The sequence below is a fragment of the Syngnathus leptorhynchus genome, chromosome 7 (genome assembly GCF_054491065.1).
Source record: "Syngnathus leptorhynchus isolate UIUO chromosome 7, UIUO_Slep, whole genome shotgun sequence".
In the NCBI taxonomy this organism is placed as follows: Eukaryota; Metazoa; Chordata; class Actinopteri; order Syngnathiformes; family Syngnathidae; genus Syngnathus; species Syngnathus leptorhynchus.
Window position 1 is genome coordinate 1681102 of NC_141201.1, and position 23217 is coordinate 1704318.

At 45.4% G+C, this 23217-nt stretch overlaps 3 protein-coding genes across 5 annotated transcripts in view; 1 reads left to right on the plus strand and 2 right to left on the minus strand.

Annotated features, from left to right (window-relative positions):
- The window catches only part of cntn5 (contactin 5), a 67844-nt gene extending 54831 nt beyond the window's left edge, over positions 1–13013 (minus strand). The window contains exons 1-2 of the mRNA XM_085915640.1: positions 12923–13013; positions 11532–11627 (exon numbers count right to left, since the gene is read on the minus strand). The gene's annotated coding sequence lies outside the window, so the exon portion shown is untranslated. The remainder of the gene's footprint in view (positions 1–11531; positions 11628–12922) is intronic.
- On the plus strand, positions 264–17419 carry LOC147054016 (F-box only protein 40). Of its 3 annotated transcripts, none has more exons than XM_085915642.1 (5): positions 264–714; positions 11547–11667; positions 13366–13848; positions 14116–15856; positions 16631–17419. In XM_085915642.1, exons 4-5 carry the CDS (start codon positions 14120–14122, stop codon positions 16796–16798), a joined length of 1905 nt encoding a protein of 634 aa, XP_085771768.1. In that variant the 5' UTR covers positions 264–714; positions 11547–11667; positions 13366–13848; positions 14116–14119; the 3' UTR covers positions 16799–17419. The 3 variants fall into 3 exon arrangements, 2 of the variants coding, with proteins under 2 accessions (XP_085771768.1, XP_085771769.1); XM_085915643.1 differs by having other exon boundaries at positions 264–523; positions 631–714; positions 13366–15856; XR_015066613.1 differs by lacking the exons at positions 13366–13848; positions 14116–15856; positions 16631–17419 and adding an exon at positions 11995–13334.
- ttc36 (tetratricopeptide repeat domain 36) lies at positions 17045–18472 on the minus strand. The gene is made up of 3 exons (XM_085915645.1): positions 18130–18472; positions 17826–18014; positions 17045–17686 (listed from the first exon to the last, which is right to left on the minus strand). Exons 1-3 carry the CDS (start codon positions 18233–18235, stop codon positions 17415–17417), a joined length of 567 nt encoding a protein of 188 aa, XP_085771771.1. The 5' UTR covers positions 18236–18472; the 3' UTR covers positions 17045–17414.
- Positions 18473–23217: the final 4745 nt, after the last annotated feature.

Sequence of the window (23217 nt, forward strand, 5' to 3'; positions counted from 1 at the left end):
GTCAGATCACGTCATAGCCCGTCTCACAGATTAGCATTAGCTATCGGAATTAGCCTCGGCTAACTGCCACATTGAGACGCTCCAAGGTATAAATTTACATGGTAGTTGTCAGTCTATTTCTATAAAAAGGGGTTAAGCCCTGTCACAGCTTGGATTCTCTTTCAGCTCCTCCCCAAACAATCTGATCCTGGAGTGTGTTTTCCACTCGCCGTGTTGACCTCTTCACTCGTGTCGTCTTTGACAGCAACACCGTGGGATGGCTATCTCTCTCTGAGCCTCAAGTGGGAGGTCCGTGGCCCTCGAAAAAAACAAAAAAAACAAAAGAACCTTTTCCCCGATGCACTCTCCCGACTCATCTCTGAACAAATATTTGGTCTCCGATGTTGTCAGAGGAGAGTAACTAAAAAGTGACGGAGGCAGCTCTTCGGAGTCAATCCAGGCTCCTCCGGAGCGTGACAAATTCCCTCCCGCCGACGGCGAGTTTCAATGGCAGCTCTGTTGTGGCGGCTTCGGGAAAAGGGATGTACGTTACATTTAATCTTCACTCGGCGGCTGTCAGTCAATGGCGCTCACATCCTTGTCGTGTGGCGCACTGGGTCAATTCTTTTCACTCTGCCTTCTTGGCATCAGGCAGCGACAACAAAATGTGCTGACTGTCAAGACGGATGGAAAACTTCTATTCTGTGTGTTAGTTTCGAGAGGATCGGATAAAACGTGAGTACCGCCACAACAAATAACCAATACAATGATTTTGAATCCAAGACACCGAAAGCGTTATTAAAATCAAATTTCAAACATTTAATATAGTAGTTTAGTAGCTTACATTTAGTTTCCCCATGCTCAGTTATAAGAAGGGGACACAAATTGGGCAACCAAACTAACACAGTTGTTTATTTTTTATTTTAATTGGATCGTATAGGTTATTGGTGGTTGTAAAGATGTAAAATGATTTATCTTGGTCTCTTCAAAAACCTGCCATTTGACCAGGGGTCCGTATTACACATAAAACTGCATGAATATTGTACGTCCGTATTCAGCGGTAATGCAAGTGGCAACGGGCGCATGTATGGGATTAATGCTCACAATTCATTGGCTCGTGGGAGCCTCCTGTGATAAATCATTCATGGAGTCGGAGCGATGCATTTAGAGGTACTACGCGACGGGCCCCGGAGGAAGACTCATTAGTCGAGTTTGCTTTTGCCGCGAGGCCGCGATATTCCGTGGGAGGAGCGGCAAACAGCGGGTCGGGGGGAACCGTGGGGAATACCGCCGCTAACTTTCCGGGTGTCCCGCCATCATCGTCGAAACGAGAAGACGCACTCGGGATTTTAAAGCTCACAAAGGAAGGAGGTGATATTGATTTATGGGCTCCTCAGTCTTTGGACCTCATTTATCATGCTGTCCGCACACGCGCATGGCTCATGTCAGTCCCAGGAGCCGGACTTCCTCTTCCTCTCGGCTGACCACTTATTCTCGTGCCGGCGGAGCGACTCGCGAGTATAACTCCTCTTCGCCCGTTTGACTGTCACGCGCTGGCGGCGTGGCGAGTGAAATATGGCCACGTTGTGAGATAGATGCCCATTTTTTAACCAGTACGCTATCTTAATGCTAATGCCAGCTTGATGCTCCTCTACTTATTTGGTAATTATAAAAAGTTTTGCCATCAATGACACAGCTCCTTTTACGGCTGTTTTCGACTTTTGCGATGTTATCGTATCATTATGAACATACTTTTGCATCAAATTCAAAATTTTAGTACTGCGACAACACTAATTAGCGCAATGCTAAATAGCCGCGTTCCTTGCCCTTGGATGACTAATTGAGCATCACGATAAATCTCGCAAGTCTGCTCAAAACTTAATGATCACCTTCAGGATGTTTTGCACTGCTCTCGTCATTATTTGCAGCAATATAACGTGATGACGATTTCAATCAGGCGTTGCTCTTCAATGTCATAAAATGAATACAAAAATCTGAGGAGAGGTAGGTGAGCCATTACTTCTGTTTCAGATTCATAAAAGGACAGAAGAGGTCTCGCCATGGTTTTCCCTACGCTCACGAGTGTCGCCTCTCATCTGAATATTACACGTTCTCCATCTTGACCGGCTTCCATAAAGGGCCCTGGAAAAGTCAGCCCCAATTTATTTGGATAGACCGCAGCGGTAACGGGCTCATTCATATGCAGGCGCGAGCGCCGCATTACGTTTGCGCGTCTTGACTGGGGTTGTCACGGCGATCTCCCGGTCGGCCCGAGTGAATTAAAAACAGCGGCGGCGTTGGGATGAAGGGCCCCGTGCTCAATAATTCAAAGCCGAACACGCAAATGTTCGCCACTTCAATCATCACCTGCGGAGTGCAAAATTGTCTGTTCCTAAAGTCTAAAATGATAGCATGATGCTACGATTCCCATTAGCTACCTTTCAATATTGTTATAATGTGTGATATTGTATGACCCAGCTGCTCTCACAAATTAATTTTAGCGATTACCATGTCTTCCGGCTCTCATCTGAATACCTGTACCTGAAGTACATGCATGCTAGCTAGCTTAGTTTACGATTTTTAATTTCACATAGGCGTGAATGCTTTGTTTTGGGTTTGTTTTTCCGATTGGCAACCGATCCGTACACCGTATGCCTCGGCTCAATAAAGGCTGAAAAAAAACCCCCCGTAGAGCACTGCACAAGGCTGGCTGACCGCGAAGTGATCCGAAAAGAAACGCAACCCAATGTCAAACAAGCTAGCACTTTTCAAAAGGAGAAGCCCACATAAAGACAAATTCAATCTATCAGCTCGCATTGTGGAACAAAAAGAATACTCACTGATTGAAAGCTACTTTCGATTGCGCTGTGAAAAGTGTTCCTTTGCTATTTGTCACCCGCCAAGCGGAGGGGAATGGAACGTACAACTGCAGAGGGGAGTATTTGCAGTGCAGAGCAATCAATAAACGTATCAGTGGGCCACTCGGAAGTGCTGCCCTGCATCAAAGCCTCGGACTGCGGGGTGGGGGGGGGCTTTCTAAACCGCCGCAACAGAAAAGCGCGAGAGAGTGTGTGAGGAAGCGGCGATGCGCGAGTTGTTCTAAAAAAAGGACATGAGATCTAACAATGGTTAGATATGCAGCAATGCGCCAAGAAATCCGACAGTCGTCTGTGGGTTGTTTCGGACCCGACCGGCTCTCTAAGTCCAATACCCCGGAGGCGTGCGGATATCCAGAATAATAACCCGCAGCTCCAAAGGATGAAGTCGACGCAACTCTGCTTTTCCCTCCTCCGACCCAATGCGATTGTTTCCTTAGATTTACACAGAGCGCGCTTGGCAAAAGCCGCCTTTCCGATTGTCGATCAATTTTATGCATAACGGAACTCGGGGCTGCTGTTCTAATTGTGTTTGCATTAGATCTCTTTTGGTAACACACCGGCAAACAGAGCTGAACCGCCCACTTGCACTCCATTGAACAAGAAAATAGGGCCCGAGCTTCGTTGGCAGCGGGAGGATAAATTTGCCGCTCTTCGGAAACAATCACACGTCTGGCAGAGCGCAAATGTTTACGGTGCGGGAAAAACGAAGCATTTTACTAGTCGGAACTATTTCGAAATAGCTGTCGACGTCTGTGCTAATGCTACTGAACTGACATTCGAGTTGGGGGGAGCCATTAATCATGCGTCCAAATGTCAAGCGATGCGCCCCGTTGACTTCCCAGGCGCTTTGCGCTTTGCACCGGCGCCCCGACAATAGCCGTCAACTTGGTGCATCCAGGTGTACCGCAGACACGGAACGCCACACGGTTGTAGCGCTCAACTTGTGGCGTCTCGAGAAGCTTCGACTATTCATGCCGTCATATTAAGTCAAATCCAAATCCTGACCAAGCCCCCCCTGAAAATATGATCCACACTCTGAACACAATAGCTAGCTAGCTAGCTAAATAGCCAGCTAGCCATGTAGATAGCTAGAGAACAGATAGTCGTTAGCGTCTCGATAGCTAAAAAGCCAGTTAGCTAGATGGCTAAATAGCCAGTTAGCCATCTACTCCATAGCCATCTAGATAGCCGTTAGCTATCTCGATAGCTAAAAAGCCAGTTAGCCATCCAGATAGATGGCTAAAAAATGGCTATGCACTATCCCTTTAAGCAACAATTGGTAAAACCGTCAGCAACTTGAGTTTTTCCTCATCTTATTTGTTGGACACATTTCACGGCGTGCTGCATCGTAGCACGGCAACCTGCTGATTCGAAGAAAGTTTGCGTTTCACGCTCGGCGCTCAACATTCCTGGAGACACGCTGCCCTCTATTGATTCACAGCATCAAAAAGCAGGCACAAAATAGCATGTTCACAATGCCAATAAATTGGGCCTCAGAGACTGGACGCATTCTGATGTCGAGGTTTGGAGCTGCGGCCGCCAACGTGTGGGTGTTGCTTTCTTTCCGAGGTGAAGGCATTGTGCGAGGAGGGGACGGTAAAAGACACGTTATCGGAAAGCGCTGCAGACATTTTTGGGTGTAAGGAAAGCCAGAGGACATGATGCACCTGACATTCCCAGCGCACTAATCAACGGCGAGGATGATTAATAGCTCGTACCGACTGTTGTCCCCATGGTAACACGCTCCCGCGGGCGCACGTGTTTGTCTGAATGCTCGCTCGCTCGCTCACTTCACTTCTCCACTCCAACAAAACGATGCATCAATAAATAGCTGCGCCAGTCTTGCAGCGATGCTACCATGTGAGACTATTCCTTTCTTGCGTGATTAATTTATTATAATTTGTTATATAGCAATTTACTTACAAAATATGTCTTGTTTTGAAAAAAATTTTTTTTTTTTCAACAAATTCGGTTCAGGAATTCATTCAAAAGTTCAAAGTTCAAATGTTTGAATCATTCAAATGCGAGAGAAGAAATTGACAAAATAAACGACATTTGATCGTAAAACACAAATTTAAAATATAATAGGAACTCTTCATACAAATTATTTAAAGAAGGCATTCTGTTAAATGTGATTCAAACAAGAGGCGAAATGGCCCAAAATGCAAATGTGACATTTACTTCAGCCAATTTTGCACCGTTGTCACAGACATGTCGATTTACAACCAAAATGATGCCCGATTGCTATTTTGAACTATTTCCTGTTAAAAACACATTTGGGAGGAAAAAGTGTGAACAAGCGTGGATGTGTTTAACACAATTTGGAAATGTGCCATACAAGCTATGCAACTTTTCTCACTGACATTTCCCGGTCGTTAAAAATGATCCGCATGTCGTTTTGACCAAACGCTGAAAGGCAGTTTGACAGTTTGCTGAAAGGAGTACAACATCTCACACAGCTTTTGTTTCACCAGGCGCATGCTGCTGTTGTTGTTTTTGTCTTTTGTCTTTGCTATGATTAAAAATGTGCTGACACGCTGGCTGCTTGTGGTTCACGCTGTTTGCTGAAAAGAACCTTCGGCATCACGCGCTGTTCCCACGTTGAAAATTGGTCATTCCTGATGTAAGCGCCAGGGAAGGCAAACTTTGTGAATATGAGGCCACAATTCACATATTGATCTCCATAAAAAGAAACACAGAAGAGCCGGCAGAAATAAATTCTTACCAGAGGATGTCCTAAAAAGCCACAAGGCTTTTTTTTTTTAATCCTATCGTAATTTTACGACGTCTTACAGTATACCCGCGTCGACGTGACATTCTGCAACCGAGTCGATAACTAATCTTCGTCCTTGACGGCTGTTTGCTCGGGGGCACGATAAGTGCGCTTCTCTCTGGAGTGTGACACGGTGACACTTTTGTAGCGGCGCTGCCTTTAAATTTTAAATACAGAAAAGCCACAGTACGCAGACGTCGCTCTCAGTTGGTGACCCCTGAGTAAGCTGCCGTTAGTTATTCTTAGCAGAGGATAGAAATATATAGAATCCGTCTACAGGTGTTGCGCCACCATTTGTGTTTAAAAATCGGTGCTAAAGATGCTATTTGTTAGCCCATCTGTGGCATTTTGCATTACGCATGTACTATCAGGAGTTGTTTGAGCCCAGATGAGTTTCAAGAGCACGGAGAAGAGCACACGCTCGCTCCCAGCATGCATAATGACCGGCGGCGCCGCCGTCGTCATCAATAACCAGAATGGTCGCCAGGACACGCATGTTACAGTCGCCGGCATGAATGATGAAGCCGCTAAGTCAGAGGGCAGCCTTTGGAGACAGTGATTTATTTATTGACTGTTTTGCTTTTTCTCTATGATTAGGTTGCATACTAATTTGCTATTTGTGATGAGGGAAATATCAGCTTTCACTGGCACCAAAAGACTTTAAAACATTGCAGTTCCGAATAAATCGAATGTGATACTTGTCATTTTTGAAGCTTCCAATTCATTTTTTTTTCTTGAAAAGCCATAAGCTACAAAATACACGTATTGCCTTAATGATCCACAAGGGGGCAGTAATTCATTCATGCTGCAAGATGGTCTACGAAGGAAGAGACAATGCAACAACTCAGGTCTTATTCGAAGATTTAACCCAAGAATTGTTTTTTTGTTTTTTTTTTAAATGTTCCTCACTCAAAATGGCAAAGTTGCAAACTCGAAATCCAGTCACAGCATGGGACTGCGAGTTTATTTCAAGTCACGTCAACGCCACCGGCTGAGCGATGCCAACGTCACTTTGTTAATTTCTCTCTCTCATTGTGCCCAAGTTTTCATTTCGATTTTTTTTCTCTTCTTCTCTCCATTCCCGCTAAAGCGAGCGGAGCGAAGCACCCGTCGCCTTGCTGTGATCTGAGCACCGCTGACTTTGATATATATTTTTAGAGAGTTTAGTCGTCCACGGCGGCTTAAAGAGCCGTCATGTTGATGGAGTGTCCCTGGACTCCAGGTGCTCGACTACACACGCACACTTTTATGCGCATATGCTCCTCGAGGATGAAAAGTGTTTGCTTTTTTTTTAAATATTTTGATTGTACGTATGGATTTCATGCATGAGCTAAAGTTAGATCCTGTAACTGACGTGCACAGATGTTTAATTTATTGTCTTCTTCGAGTTTTTTATTTTTCCAATATCGCATCTTTCTATGGTGCGTGGGATTTATTTATTTATTCATGAAGGGGGCGGGGTTTACATCTGACAAAGCTAAAAGGCAGGAGTAACCTCCGAAAAGAAAGAAAATATTTTCTAACTTAAAGGTAAACACAGACGAATCAAAGTGCTAAATTTTAACCGCCATGACCTCCTTCATTTCACTGCATTAGAAATGTTAAAATGAAGTGGTTGGTCAGTGACATTTGCGTGACATTAAAAGAGAAAGAAGAGCGGGAACGGCAGGTGAAACGCTCGCCGGTGTGACGGGAGCAGGTCGCGGCCTTCCGCTTTTCACTGTCTTGTTTTGGCCGACCGAGGTCACGACGAGCACGACGCGACGAAATGCCAAAGCAATGAGCGTGACCTCACAGATGTGAAGGGGCCAGATGGGCTCCATCCCGACATTTCATAATATCAATTATCGGATGAATATGTGGAATTGGAACGTGTTGGCTCACTTTACCTGTTTGGATCCATTAGTTGGTTCAATCAGAGAGAAAAGTATCCAAAATATGCTGTTGCGGCGATGGTTGAGCTAAAACAAAAGTCAAACAAGTTCCAAGGTGACGGATAAATGCGACGCTTTAACTGGAGGCTGTTTGTTGTTCTTTCCTCACACTTCTTCAGAGGAGGCGAGATAATCTGATGGGGGCGCAACATCAAAAAAGTCTCAGAAAGAAAAAAAAAAAAACACCCAGGTATTAGATCAGTCGCTTCGCTTCCAATGCGAGATGAAGCGTCTCTTTCCGCCAGGCTCTTTCGCTAGCCTCGCTTGGCCTTCGACGCTACGCAGGTAATCAAGCCAGGATGAGGACTCCGGTGTTTTTTTTGGCCTCAATGGAGACAGTGAATATAAAAAGTTCAAATGGCGGGTTTATTCTTTTTTTAAATCAAGTCATCATTTCAAAACTTGTTTTTTTTTACCATTACTGTGACCTTTGTAACTGAACTAAAAAACGATTTCAGAGATTGGAAGTAGAAATGTAGAAATAAAGAACAGAGACTACAGTGGTTGCACAAGTGCGCACACCCTCTCCCTATCAGGCTCCTGCTAGGCACGTGCAACCAAAAATGCAACATCTGCGCGGAGAAGCCACCTAAGACGCTTGATCAGAATGATGGATGCCGCCGAGTCCTCGACGTGCACACCTGCGCCCCACTTATTGAATCCATGAATCAATTTAATGAGCACAGCGCAGGGGTCGGGCCTTCAATAAGCCCCCCGGCGAGTTTTCGACTGTTTCGAGGCAATCGGCGTCTGACTAGTTTGCTCTTCCGACGTTCACGAGTTCAATCGGGGAGCGCGCCGCTGCGGCTTGAGACACCTCGCATTGGTAATCGATACTGCGGCAGCCAAGTGATGGCTGGTGCCGTCACGCGTCCCATTTAGAGCTGAACGCTTTCAGGCCCGAGTCGGGCCTTTCTGTGATTTCCCACTGGAATCGGCCGCGCATCCGCCTGCTCGTCACGCTGTTCTTGCCCGCCACCGTCATCCGCTTCCTGGTGTCACGTTCGCTCTTTTGCTGCCTTTGGCTTGAACGAGCTCGACGGACTTCTTCTGATTGTTGGTTTCAGTATAGGATGAAAGAAGCGGCAGAGGTTCCCACGGAACGTGACCCGGCGCTGGTGTTCGCCGCTTCTTTGAAATTCCGACAATCCGACTGAATTTTTTTTTAACTAACTCATTCACTGCCAATGACGGATAAAAACCTCAAAGGTCTATCTTAAGATGAGATGGCAGTGAAGGAGAAGGTTGCTGGAATGTGTTGGGGGAGGAGATAAGTGAAGTTACGGTGAATCTTTGTATTTCACGACCTCCCATGACTTCCATGACGTGCTAAATAAACGCACTTCATCCCCTCGTCACCAGGACGAGCGGCCGGCGTCGAGAAGTCCGTGCTGCGGCCCGTCGGAAGCAAAGACATTTTTCTTCATCCGCCGGCAACGTGAGGCCTAATGGAGCGTGAGAGTGATGGTTGCACCCACCCCACACACACGCCTCACGGCGCCCCGCCCCTTTCTCTCTATTTGGCACGTTGAGTCACAGCCCCTGTTTGCGGGGGAGCTGCAGGCGAGAGGCCACGCTGTGCTCATCGGCGCTGATTCACGAGTAAACATGGCTGGCGGTAATTGGAGGCCGACGCGGCGGGGAGTTTTCGTACCTTTGGCGAGCAGATTATTCAATGGTTTGCAAAGTAAAAGCCGTAGTGCTGGTTTGGCGGCTTCTCGCCATGCGCCACACATCAAGCGTCGCTTAACGTGTCGATGCTGGGTGAGATTTCTAGCGGTTATGGGGGTTTGATTTCAAATATTAGCTTCAAGATCTATTTCAAGTCAACGGAGCGCCACTTGTCAACTAAAGGAGCGCAACTAACAGAATGATAACAGAAGATACGATTTAATTTGTCACGGTGATCTGCTCCCTCGTTTTTTTGTTTCTTTTTTAACACCCATTTATATCTTTTTTTTTACTTCCGCTTGCCCGCCGTCGCTCGGACCGGTTGCCTGAGCAACTTTCCCTCATATAAAAGTTCTTTGGGGTGGAACAAGAGCAAAGAGATAAATTGTGTCATTGCACTTTATCACTGGACTCGCTCACAACAAGTTGTTTTACTGCTTTCATGAATTTTATAAGAGCTGTCATATATTACGACGGCGGTATATCGGGCGTGAAATGGCGTGCCGCCGCCAACTTCCGTGGCGGCTCCTTCTTATTAGCTCTGCAAATGAGTGAAGGGAAATATCTCATTTACAACTTTGGGCTCCATTCTGTCGGTGTACTCTCCATTAATGATGCAAAGTGACACAAGCGCACTTCCTGCCCCAAGGGGGAACCTACACGGGCCTCATTACAAGCTACTTTTGATTAGTCTTTGTAATTAAAAGGCGAATCAAGGGTGCCGAAGAAAGGCCGACAGCAAAATTGATATGCCAATAAACATTTCCGTGTTCATTGGTCAACGGTCTCGCTAGCGCCGAGGCTTGAATTGGAGAAGGATGGCGAGGAGACACCCGTGATGCCATCTTGACAAATTGACGGGGGGGGGGCGTTTAATAAGGAAGTCGGCTGGCTGGAACTTGTGACCTATTTGGGGCGACCATATGTCACAAGATGGAGTCCAGAAGGCGCCCATGTCATATTCTGCTCAAAGCGTTTCCTATTAAACGTAGCCAACAGCATCGGAGTGATTCATGGTGGCGGGTTAAATAGACCGTAATCAGCCAATGATTTCCCGTTTTAATTAGTTGTAAAGACCTTTTTGCACTCCTCACAGATTGAGATCGAGAGGAGCCTTTCAAGTCAAGCGTCCCTGTGGTTGTACAACTCCTAAATCCTTACAAAGTTTTCAGGAATAATATGCCTTGAAAACCTCACGTCTAACTTCAAATCTGGAATCGACATGAACCCACAATGCTAAAAAAAAAAAAACTGCCATGAGCTTTTACAAAAAAATATCTCTCACATTCAGCATTTAAATATTGTGTTGAACAATACCTTACAGTAGTCTGAATTTCATGTGCAAATTAAAAACAAAGCGTGTCGAGTCTCTGTTGCCAACACCCTCTCAAATGTGCATTTTCAAATTTCTTTAATTCTACTTTGCTAATAAAGGCTTTATATTGAGGATAGTTTGAAAAAAAAAAAATATATATATATAAAATAATATTTGTATTTGAAAATATGTAGAGGAAAAAAAACTTTTCATAAGTCTGAGCTGTGTAATAAAGTCCCCCCCCCCCCCCCCCCCAACCCTGCATCCTCCTTTTTGCCTCAGCTCTGTTGTCCCATCACTTTGGCCTCTTTATTAACACGTTTGCCGGCTTTAATAAAAATGGAAATTCCCAAACGGGGCCAATCTTTAAGAGGAATGGCAATAAGAGGAATTGGAGGAGATTTATAGGAGCTTCTGCAGACCGGAAAGGATGCGCTCGCTTCCCAAACTTTCGACTAGAGACGCTTTTATTAGTCCTGCCGTGACGCTGACACCTTATGACTGGCTTTGAATTTTAATAAACGGGGATTCTTTTTTTTTTTCCCCTCTTCTGCAATTCGCTGCCATCTAACTAACGCTACGCGGTCATATTTCAGAACATTAAATAACATGACATAGAGCCTCTGTGTACGCTTAACCTGTGGCCTCCAAGATGGACTTGTTGCAATGATTCCCTCATTGGGGAGCCGCGTTCCGTGAGATGAGCGGGGAAATTAATTGCATTACAAGAGACGGATGTTAGCGCCGCACGATGGATGTTAGACCCGGAATCTTATTTGATTACTTTTGCAATGACATCATGAGTATCTGTTACAATGTGCTTCAACAGGACAAGAATGAATCCATGAAATATTGGCAGGTCATCAGATAGTGAATGTATTTGTATTATGTTAATCTATACAACTATGTGTACTTTATTCATATATAAATTCTAGGTTTTAAGTTACAGTTTAAACACAACACACATTCACATGACTTACCAAATTCTCTTTCAGGCTGGCACAACCCTTCTTGCATGAGAGGAGAAACATCTTGCAAGACAACCACAACAGTCCACTTGCAGTCCATCCAATTCCCTGAAAATGAAATGATCTGGATCAATGTGAATATTGACAGGTATGCTAGCTTAGTCCTAAGAAACAGACGGGCTAACCAAATGAGCAACTTGCAGTAGTTAGATTTTATTGAGAGAGCAATTTGGCTCTAAATGTAGATTTGGGTCCAAGCGGGAATGTTCGATTTGTTTTTTTGTCGTTCTTTCAAATTTACATGATCGCAAACTAAACCGTGTACCGCCATCTAGTGGTCCACTGTGTAATTACCCCGCAATTCCATCAAGCAAAATTGTGAAATAGAGGGACTACGATCTCGCAACTGAGGCATGGTGGGGGCTTACTGTAATCAAATAAAAAAGCAAAAAACGTTTTTATTTTTTTACCACAGTGCCATCTGCTGGATCCCGAAGCTCTACTCCGTTCGACATGCGTAAGATAGATCTTTATCCGACTTCAAAGTCATGGCAAATTCAGAAACGACTAGTTTCCACTACTGCCTTTGAACCTTTAAACTGCATAATTCAATAGTCGGACGCCCGCAGAACCGCCACGCAGTTCTACAGCAAGAAAGCCTGCCCATAAAATCAAATATATGCTGATTGCGGCGCCAACACGCAGGAGAGCCAGGCAAGCATCTGCCTCTGATAGCGTCTCTATTGTGGATGTGTCGGGCCGGTGGAGACTTGCAGGATGCTCACTGTAGATTGTGGCTCTCCAGTGTGTGCGTGTTGGTGTGTGTGTTTGAGGAGGAGGTCCATGCAAGGGAATAGATGATGGTGCAGTCGGTGCAAATCAGCGCCATTAGTCAAAGCTTGCAGGACCGGGTCGATGAATCTTCATGCTGCCTCAAATCACAGCACATAAACGTGACCAAACACAGTAGATGTATGACAGACGCAGTGGTGCCTTGAGATACAAGTGCCCCAACGTAAAAGATTTTCGAATTACAAGCTGAGCTGTTTTTTTTTTTTTTTTTCCTTTGACTTGAGGAGAGTGGGGAAAATCAATTCAGTTCACAGTAAGTAGCAGTTTGGCTAATAGTTAAGAATTAATATAGAAAAAAATAAGGCTTCAGGTTACATAAAGCCATTCCCAGTTGAAGTTTACTTTAAAACTAAACCTGAAACAAAAGAAAATTAATCCGCGTTGTGTATTTAAAACCATCCTAACTCAAAATAGAAAACGCCGTTAGCATGCTAATATTTAGCAACAATAATCAGAATCAGATGTAATGGCGGATATAAGATGCTAAACAACAAATATTTTGACACAAAAAGCGAATATTAAACGTAGACAGATGATATAACAATACTTACTGTCTTATAAACTTCATCCTGAATGAAAAAGGACAAATTAATTACGACACCTGTTGAGTACAGCGGTGCTATTCTTCTTTGTTGGTCTGCATGCCTGTGTTATACTGCCTTCTGGTGGCCAAAAGAAGAAGCCGCACAATGCAATGCATCTATCAATGGTGACGCACTATTATTTAATATGTTGCATTTTATTCAATGACGTGGTTTCTCTTGCATTTATAAAGTATAATATGCAGTATTGGAATTCTATCCGCTTAAAAAAAAGGTGTTATGTTCAAATCATGGAATATACAAACATAAAATATACCAAATCTAAAAAAAAAATCATACACATACATCTGAAACTTATTTGTAAGGGAGCATACAAATGATATATTGATTAATTTTGAAATAAAAAAGAACTGGTCAAAAATGATTGCTTTATTGTTTTGTACTTTTAACAGAGTGAGACTGTCACCTAGTGGAAGAAAACGTTGTGGCTGCTGAAAACTCAACAGAACTGGTTTACTACCAAATATGTTTTGGTTTTATTTTGTTTGAATGAAAAAGGTCCCGATGCAAAAATGTCATCTTTTCATCTTGTGAAAACAAAAGACCCTTTATTGTTGTAAGAAAATAGCCAGGGAAGTGTTTTTGAATGATTTGATATGCAAATATTTCTGTTATATTTTAAGAGTGACATCACCAAAATTCCACAGCGGTGACAGTTTCCAGCGTGAGCGTGCCGCAGTAGTTGAAGTGTTTAGTGACTGGTGGGCTTATCGCACACAAATGAGAGCCGCTGGCGACTGTAACTTGACCTTAGCCCTTCTGCAAAGTTGTGACAATAGCGCCCCGTCCAGACCCTCCTATCGTCTATTTATAAAAGCGCACACACGGTGCAAGAGGTCAGTCGACGCGAGGTGACATCAACTCAAGAACACAAGGTGAGAAATATTTGTTGCATTTATGTTTTTGATGGCGGAAAAGATTTGACATGTTCTTTTGATGCACTATTCATTTTGAAGATGCGCTTTTTAGCATTGGCTCAAAAGAGCGGGTAGCTGAGCATAGCAAAACATAGCAAGACTACTTATTTGGACAAAAGAAGTCTAACAGTAAGAAGTTGTGAGGAAAGTCAATCTGAAGTAGACTCATGAAATAGTTGAGGTGTTGATTCCCGCCACTGAATGTGAGCCAACGTTGACATTCAGGAGCATGCCAGCGGTCCGCCACGAGCACTGCGAGCGCTGCTACGCCATCCGCTGCCCGGCGCCGTCGTGGCTCTCCCTGGGCTGCGCGGTGGTCCGCTGCCCCAACGACTGCGGCGCCTTTCTTCACGTCTGCAAAGAAGACGAGCACCGCCTGCTGTGCCCCAATGAGACGGTTCCTTGCCTCAACGCCGGCTACGGCTGCCCGTTGAGCATGCCGCGGCATCGGCAGGCCCTCCACCTGGAGGCGTGTCCCGCCAGCGTGGTCGGCTGCTCTCAGGAGTGGAACCGCTGGCCCGTTCCGGAGAATGACCTGACGTTCTACAGGAACGTGTCCCGAGAAAGCCAACGGCAGCTGGATGTCGCCTTGGCGCTGAGGGATCAAGAGCTGCTGTTCAAGTCCATCAAGATGAAGAGCGTTTTCCCGGAGTTGATGGATCCCGAAGATATCCACGTCGGGGTCACGAGGGAGGATTTACGTTCGGCTTCTGATGAAGATACACAGAATGTCTGCGCGAAGATGATGGAAGAGGAACCGAGTGATGAGTTGGATAGGGAAAGTCTTCAAAAGTACAGCTCCTGGGAGAGAATATTCAAGAAGGAGATAAACGGTTGTGAGCAGACCAGCAAAAATGCAGCGATAACCGAGGAGAGCGGGAAGAAAATGGAAGCGGTGAGAGAAAGTTCCTCATGCCAGAATGGAACATCTGGCCTGGCACCTTGGCAGGATGGCGTCTTGGAGAAGTTGGGCAAGGAGGCCAACATCGGGGAATACAACATGTACCTGGTGCACAACGGAGCCATGCTCATCAACTTCGGACAGCTGGCCGCCTGCACCCCGAGGGAGAAGGACTTTGTTTACGGGAGCCTGGAACCCATGGAAGTCAAGTCCGTCCGCTCCTTCAACGTCCCCAGCAGCTACCGAGCTAAGCGCTGGCACCTGAAGGACCCCAACCGCAAAATAGAGGTGGCGCACCGGAGCGCCGACACGGCCGATCTGAACGTCTCGTCCGAGGAACTCCCCAAGTGCGAGGAGGTGAGCGCCACCTTGCTGTGCTGTCTGGAGAAAGAATTCAAAGGGCATCAGATCTCGGAGAGCACCGGTTCGGACGGTCTCTACGTCAACGTCGGGACGCAAACGTACAATTTGAACGGGGCGCCGTTCCCGGCCGAGGGGTCGCTCGCCGACACGGTCGCCGGCGAAGCGGCGTGTCTCCGCGTCCGTACGCAAACCGAGTCGGCGACCAGGCGACACAACAGGACCAGCTCGGCCTTCAGCTACACGTGCGGCCTCTTCTTCCGCCGCGACGAGTATCCCTCGCACTTCCGCAACGTCCACTCCGACATCCAGGCCGGCCTCGGCGGCTGGTTCCTGCAACGTTGCCCCCTGGCTTACCTCGGCTGCACTTTCGCCCAAACGAGATTTCGCCCGGACGGCCAACCGGCTGAGGTCAAATACCACAGCGGCGTGGACAAGCTGGTCATCCGGCCAGACGTCCCCCGGGAGCTCCTCGAGGGTACCAAAGCGTCAAATCTCCCGGATCACTTGAGCAACTTGCCTGTGGAGATCCTCCGGCACGTGGCCGGATACTTGGACTCGTTCGCCTTGTCGCAGTTGTCACAGGTGTCGCGTCCCATGAGAGAAGTGTGCGGCACCTTGTTGCAGAGCAGAGGGATGGTCTCCCTCAAATGGGAGAAGAAGACATATTCCCACGGGGGGAGCTCCTGGAAGAGCCGAAAGAAAGTAAGTATCCATCCATCGTTTTTCTCGGGTTCTGGGCTGGTCGGTAGCCCATCAGTGGGCGGGGCTCACCACTAGAGGGCAGACATCCATTACATTTTAACACTGCATCGGGAGTAGGCCCAATATTTGGCATGATGTGCAGGACAAAAATCATATCAACATTTGTAGTGAGTTTGGATTTCAGTCTTTCCCTAAATGTCCCTAACGCTTGCCTCGTTAGCTGTGAGTGGAAAATGTCAGCCATATTTAACAGCTGCCGGCCTCATTGTAAACAGCAGCCAGCCAGGGCTCGGTACGCCTCAGTAACAATACAAACTATGCTGGCAACATTTCATCACTTCACAATTATAGACTTCACTCGGTCATGTTTAAGATATGCGCCAACTCACGTGACATACACCTGATAGACAAAAGTATTGGGACACCCCCAAGGGATTGTATGAAAAACTTGTGGTACATTTTGAAGTTGTTCTGCTGTGACTTGAATAAAAAGTTGGACCGGGTCCACTTGATGAGGTGCAAAGGCATACTGTGTTTATGTATAGACGGGAGATCACGGGACAAACAGCGCATGCATTCTCTTGATGCGATGCGAATGGCGAGATGATCGCTCTTGGAACAACTACGATGATAACGCGACGTGACCGACAGCTGAGCATGTCAAGGTCGTAAATTGTAGCTGGGAAAAAAAAATTAAATAGCCGAACTCACGTGCAGTGTGTCAAATAGCAAATGTCGTGTGTACCTCCGCTTGTCATGTGATGTGCTCGTCAGGTTTGGGAATTCAGCTCGCTGTTTTGCCCGGTGGAGCGATGGCACTTGAGCGACTCGCCCTCCGTGGCGGTGCACCTCCGAACGTGCCCCTACTACCAGATGGAGAGGCGCACGGAGCCCGTGGCTTTAAGTGGCCTGCGGGAAGTCAGCAAGGAGGAAGATCATTAAATGCAACATGAAGTCATTCTTCGCTATACTCTCATTTAACTGTTTTTTAAAAAGTATTATTTAGTCGTAGTGATATCCCCTTTCGCTTGTGCATGTACATGTTTGTTTTTAATTATGGATAGTGTTATAAGATTGTGATGGATTGACTATTGAAATTAGTCACTGCCACACACGCATGCCTGTAATTGTTGATTACACTGCCATCTAACGGTGAAAAACGAAAGTGCAATTTGAACAAATCTCCGTAGTGACGTTGAAATGACAGAGACGGACATGGTCATAATTTCAATGAATTCAATTTCATTTTTTGTTCAAATAAGGATCAAGAATGACAGGAATTCAAATACCGACCATGTGTCAACACAAATCTCAGTGCAGCTCAGCTTACCTTTTGGCTAACATGGTGCTTGAAAGTGGCTCTGGATCTTTGCCCAGCCTAGTTTCCCAGTCCTGGGCTGTTTAATACAAGTCGGCTGGATAGTGATGTCATAATTTGACAAAATGGAGAACACATTCTTACTTAGTTGTTTGGTTCCACACTTGGTACTAAAACATTTGTATCCAAACAATTAAAAAGAACATATTTGATATCAAAAGTTTCATTTATTGACTGCATCTAAAGTGAGGGCTCGCATCCATCGGGGTTGCGTAGCTTGCCGATGACCTGGCGTAGCATCTTGTTGCAAAGTGCCGCGTAGGGATTCAGCAGCACCGCCTGTTGGCGGGCAAACTCGCTGCCGAGCTCCGCCGCCTCCCGGAAGTCCTGGAGCGCTTTGTGGTCCTGTCCCGCCAGCTTGTGCAGGAGGCCCCGCTGCACCAGCGCCTGACAGGCCGTCCGTCCGCGGCCCCCGCTCAGCGAAACGGCTCGGTCCAAGTCCGCCAGAGCACCTGAGGACACGCAAGATCATATTCACAAACACAAAAGACATATTTGGCACCGGTACTGAGTAGCGATGCCCTCACAGGCAATATATTTTGTATCCTGTGTGAAAATGACAAATATTATACATTGTAATATTATTGGTACCTGCCGTGTTGCCCTGCAGTCGCAGGGTCTGCGCGCGGTTGTTATAGGCCGACGGCCGCCGGGGCAGAAGGCGGATGGCCTGTCCAAACAGCTCAAGAGCTCCTTGCAAATCCCCCGTCTCGGCTGCAGAGACCCCGCGACTCTCCAAGTTCTTTACTTGCCTCAGCGAGTCTGCGTTAAAGGGGCTGTCTGGCAGGGGGGGGGGAGAGATGTTGGCAGGTTTATAAAAATATGACAACAAAATTAAATATAGAAAAATAAACAATAAAGGAAGGAAGGAAAGCGTTGGTCCATCAAGGCTCACCGTCATCTGTTAGGTCCTGCTCCCGGTCCAGGCCGGGGACGTCCTCAAACGGGGTGTTGGGGCTGAAGATGGCCTGCAGCACCGCTCGGTCATGCTCCGATGCCATCGTGAGCAAAATAGTGGCGAGAAATAAACAAAGAAAAGAATAGTTAGGTTTGCAGCAGGAGTAGAAAGTGATGATTTGGGCCTGGTGAGCAAAAAGTGGATTGGCCAATCGGGTGAGGGGGCGGTAGAGAGGAGGTGGACTTTGAGCACATCTGTGTGTGGTTAGCTGCAATGACACTGCAAAGTTTTATGTTTTTTTTTTTTAAATTATGCTTTTAAATGTTTGACTAAAGACATTTTACTTGTTTAATCAAAGTACGTTTTATTAGAATTTGTCTTCTCAAATGTTATTTTCATAAAATGTCAGATTGACTCTTGAAGCTTTTTTTAAAATTCATTAAATGTTATTTTTTATATTTTTTGTTTATGTTCTGTTTTATTCAATTTTTTGTCTTATTTTAGTTAAGTAGGACTAGAACCCTCAAACCTGCACGATTTATTTTATTTTTAAAAGTACAAGTTAATGAAATACTCGTAGTTTCATAATCTACCACTAGAGGGCAATATTTCATTTCTTATTTCAGCTGTACTGGGCTCTGCTTATGGTCCAGTGTGCACAGTACAATTTTTGAAGCATGTTGCTTTTACGGACTCTGTGTTTCCAGACGGTTCATAATGACCAACACGAAGTAGCATTGAACAAAAAAAAAGGTACATTCTTCAAATTAACAAATTAGGGTTTCAAACCTTGGTTGGCGTTTTAAGAAGAGGCGCCATCAGTTGACCTCTTGAGCATTTTCTCAAAGCGTGCATTTATCCAGTCATGTCTGTAGTTGTCTATAAATAGCCAATGCTCCATTTGAATGGGCGTCAAATAAGAAAGTCTGCAGATGATTCATACGAGAGCTTGTCGGGCAGCGCATGCAGCTGTGTCATCACACTTTTATTTGTCAGCCGCGTTCCAGTTCGGAGGCCCGAGGACGAGAATCCCGCTGAGCTTCCAAGGACTGGCTGACACGCCAGATGGAATTCACACTGCATTTTTTTTTTCCAGGAGGGAGCAGACGTTTTAAAAACGTGTCACTTCATAAGCAGCTTAGTCCATTTTGGCATGGGTTCACTTTGAAGTCTGGGGATCGTTACTTCCGCCAAGGCCGCCACAACAGATTACTGTTCAATTTAAGGAGTAGCATATGTGCTCTAACGGTGTTTCACGACTTTTTGAACTGAGCCAAGGCACACATTTCACAAGGGAAATCCGTATGGGGAACCACCAAAAATCACTAAAAAGCAGACAGTACGTAATCCACGGATTCACCTGTCCCCAATGAAATAGAAAAAAAAAAAGACAACTAGCAAGAAACAAGCTCTTCTTTTTTCAAGAATTCTCCCGTGACAAGAGATGGCTTCCCGCTGTCGTCATTTGCACTAAACGAGTTCATCTAAAACGGTTGTTTTTGGCGCCGCCTTGTGGCAGCAAGATGCCAAGGAACTGTGTTGCAGTCAAAGGGATGAGCTTCATTTAGTCAGCGTAACAAAATGGTTGCCCCCCCCACACACACACATCCGCCCCCAGTCAAGTGTCGTCATGGCAGGATGCATTCGAGAAACTGCGAGTGTGTGTGTGCGCGTTCAAGCAGGTCTTTGAATGTCCTCCATTTGAAAGGGAAATGAGCTCACGGGGGAAATCCAAGGAGACGCTTTCACCTGCTCTTCGCTTCAAAACCGAGTCGCGGCCCGGGAAGCTTATTTTACAGTTGATGTCACGCGGCTACGAGCTTTACTCGGGGGCAGCAGAACTCATTTGGAAAAATGAGAAAGGTATCGTGGCAAAAAAAAAAAAAAGAATATGACGGCCTCACGTTCGGATGGTCACTTTCTTCTCCTCTATGCAGTGACGCAAAACGGCCGACAGGGGGAGCTGTCACACTGAGCCTTTTGAGCCAAATCTTCTTCCGGATGAGGCGTTCGTGTACACAAGCACACAAACAGCCACACATGCACATTCGCGCTTGAATAAAACATGGCTCTTCTGTATGCTTTCAGCAATACAACATCAAGACGCGTCTGGATGAGAGGAGCCATTTTGTCTTAGTCTGAATTTACACCGCATGCATACATCCTATTTTTTTTTCCCTGTACTGTACATTTCAAGTGACACATATCTCATATGGCTGTGTTGACAATGATGGAACACACAAAATAGCCTGAAATAAGAAAATCCATTTCTATTACAAATAGTGACAGCGTGGAAGGAAACAATACAAATAAATATAAAGTTGCAACATGACACGGGGTGTAGTTGGCCTTTTTTTTTTTTCCCATGATCAACATGAAAATCAAAAGATCTTTTGAAGAATCCTTCCTTTCTGTGCGCATTTAATCCCTGTAAAGCTCACAAGACATAAATAGTCCCTAGCATTTAACCAACAAGGTATTAATAGAATGATGCTCATTAATGCTGCTCTTACATCTCTCACAGGACTCGGCCCTCCCCCACAGATCCTCACATATTGTTTGTGAAGCTTCAGAGTCAGCTAAAGGCTAAGGCGCTGACCTCAGTGCTGCTCCAACTCATCACCGAGAGCCACGCCACGACCCACAAACGCACGCCGCAGCAGCCGCTTAGAAAATGGTGCCAGAGAGAGGGGAGGGAACCCAGAAAGCACTTTCATGATGTTCCGATACAGTCGGAGCTCGGCACCTAGAGGCAAAGATGCCGCATCCCCTTACTGTGTGCTGTTTTCTGCATTCGTTCAACCTTGTGCCAAAAACACAAACAAGAAGCGGCTCCTTGATTTACAGCAATGTCGACATCATCTGTTTCAAGGTTATGACTGGTGTGCGATGAATCGTCAAGGGAACGAGATGGCACGCTCACGTACTGCAGTTTTTATTTGATTTTGATCATTTTATATTTATCGCTTAAGCAGGTTTTTTTTTTAATACAAATATTTACTGTAGTTCCTCAAGGCTCTATACTAGGTCCTCATAGTTTAGCACTATATTCTTCCAAAGTGTCACCCGCACTTGCTGATACAGTAGAAAACTGGTGGCGTACCACAGGGCTCACTACTCAGTCCACAGATGCTTATCGATTTAATACACTACATAAAACGGCGTCAGTTGAGAATAAATGAGTTGATTCTGCTTAGTTGTGTACCGTGTGTTTTCCGACATTGGAGAATTTCTGAGGCTGGAAAAGAACAGGTGCAGCTTTCATCATTTGACCTCGGTTATATACCCTTGAAATTTGATAGCTTTGGTGCTCGCCGGCTGGAACAAAATCTGATTTGTTCGTGTAGATTCTCAGCCATCCGGGGTCACGGTCAATCGGCAATTGGAAAGTCAGTCCTGCAAAGTTTCACGATTTTAATGTGCTCCATTGTTGCTTACTTTATGTTTTCACTTTATGCTTTATGTTTTGTTTGACCAGTTCACTTTGCTCGAGGACTGACTGACTTGAGTGCTTCACTGCACTGGCCAACAAAGCATGTAAGGGTAAGTGTAATAAAAAATAAATAAAAAAAAACGTTGAGTCACCAATACGAGGCTAAATTGCGGTCGTTTGATTCAAAAGCGTTCGGAATGACATCTTGATTATCGCCCTTGACAAGTCACGGTGCGGTTCCGCTTGTCCGGTCGGAAAGGATTTAGGAGAGCCAACCATCTGTCTCGCTTTTGGCTCATCTCAGTGCGAAAAAAGACAATTTGCAGTGTACACACAAAAACACACACGCACAGAAATCATTGAAGCGTGCTGCTCACTTTTTATGTGAACACTTTCTCATCTCCGGTACTTTTGTGTTTGCACGAAAAAACTACAATTATTATTGGAAAACAAATCGTATAATCTTGTCAAACAAAAGTCAATTTCTTATCATTTAGAGTTCTGGAAGATGACTCCAGACTTGAAGATGAAGACTTTTTTTTTTTTTTTTCCCTTAGTGTCACTGTCGACAAAGGCACTGCAGCATTTTTTTGCAGCATGTTGACCATAATCGCCTTTGTCGGCTCTCGCCACCATATATCACCAAATGTCACTTTGCGGGGCCAATCGTAGAACCATATCAGCATTTTGAGAAATAGCCTATTGAATCTTCATCTAATTATCCCACAAATATGTGAAAGTGATAGCTGGAATAACGTATGAGATGCTGCTTTCGTTGGTTGGCCCGGCGGCACGGGCAGGTGAGCTGGCGAATAAATGGATGTCACTTTAATAAATGTATCAGACTGGCAAATCAATTATAATTGATCCCCATTTATGAAACTTGGCAGGGACATTCATTAAGCCTCTGAGGGTTTGCCAAGATTGATTAAATGGCCCGAGTGGCTGCGTTGGCTTGTGTCCGTGTCAAAACAACAACGGCGACACTTTGCGAAACGGCTGATGGAGCTCGGCACGTTGCATTTATGTTCTCCGTCAATTTTGACATTCGATAAAAAATATAATATACAAGGGTTGTTAAAGAGGATGTCTGTTGCAAGTTATTCCACTTATAATTTGTAAATATCAGCATCAAAAACTGTAAATGTCAATCACGGTGTCCCACAGGGATCCGTGTTTGAACCACTACTGTTCCGTCTTAACGAGTTTCTCTTCTGCGGTATGATTAGAAGAACTCTTGGGAACTCACATTATTATGTAGATGACTCCCGTAATCAAAACTCCCACCGCATCTCGGATGACCTGCAATTTCTTTCCATTGAATTCCGATAAAACAGGAATTATAGACCTCGACTACCTGATGCCCGTAACGACATAGCTGCTCTAGATGACTTTGGGCTCGCCTCCAGCAGCACCAAAGGGAACCTTGATCAAATTTATCGTTCCTCTCCCACCTCAAAGTTTCAAGGACAGCATTTTTCACTTCTCACCGATGCTGAAAAAGTAGCCCAAGCTTTTGTGACCTCTCGACTTGAATTATTGTAATTCTCTCAGCAGTGAGTCCCCAAGACTCTCCGGCGGGTCCAAAATGCTGAGGAAATCCACAGATTGGCTTTATAACCCCAATATCGTTCAAAAATAACAGTAATGGT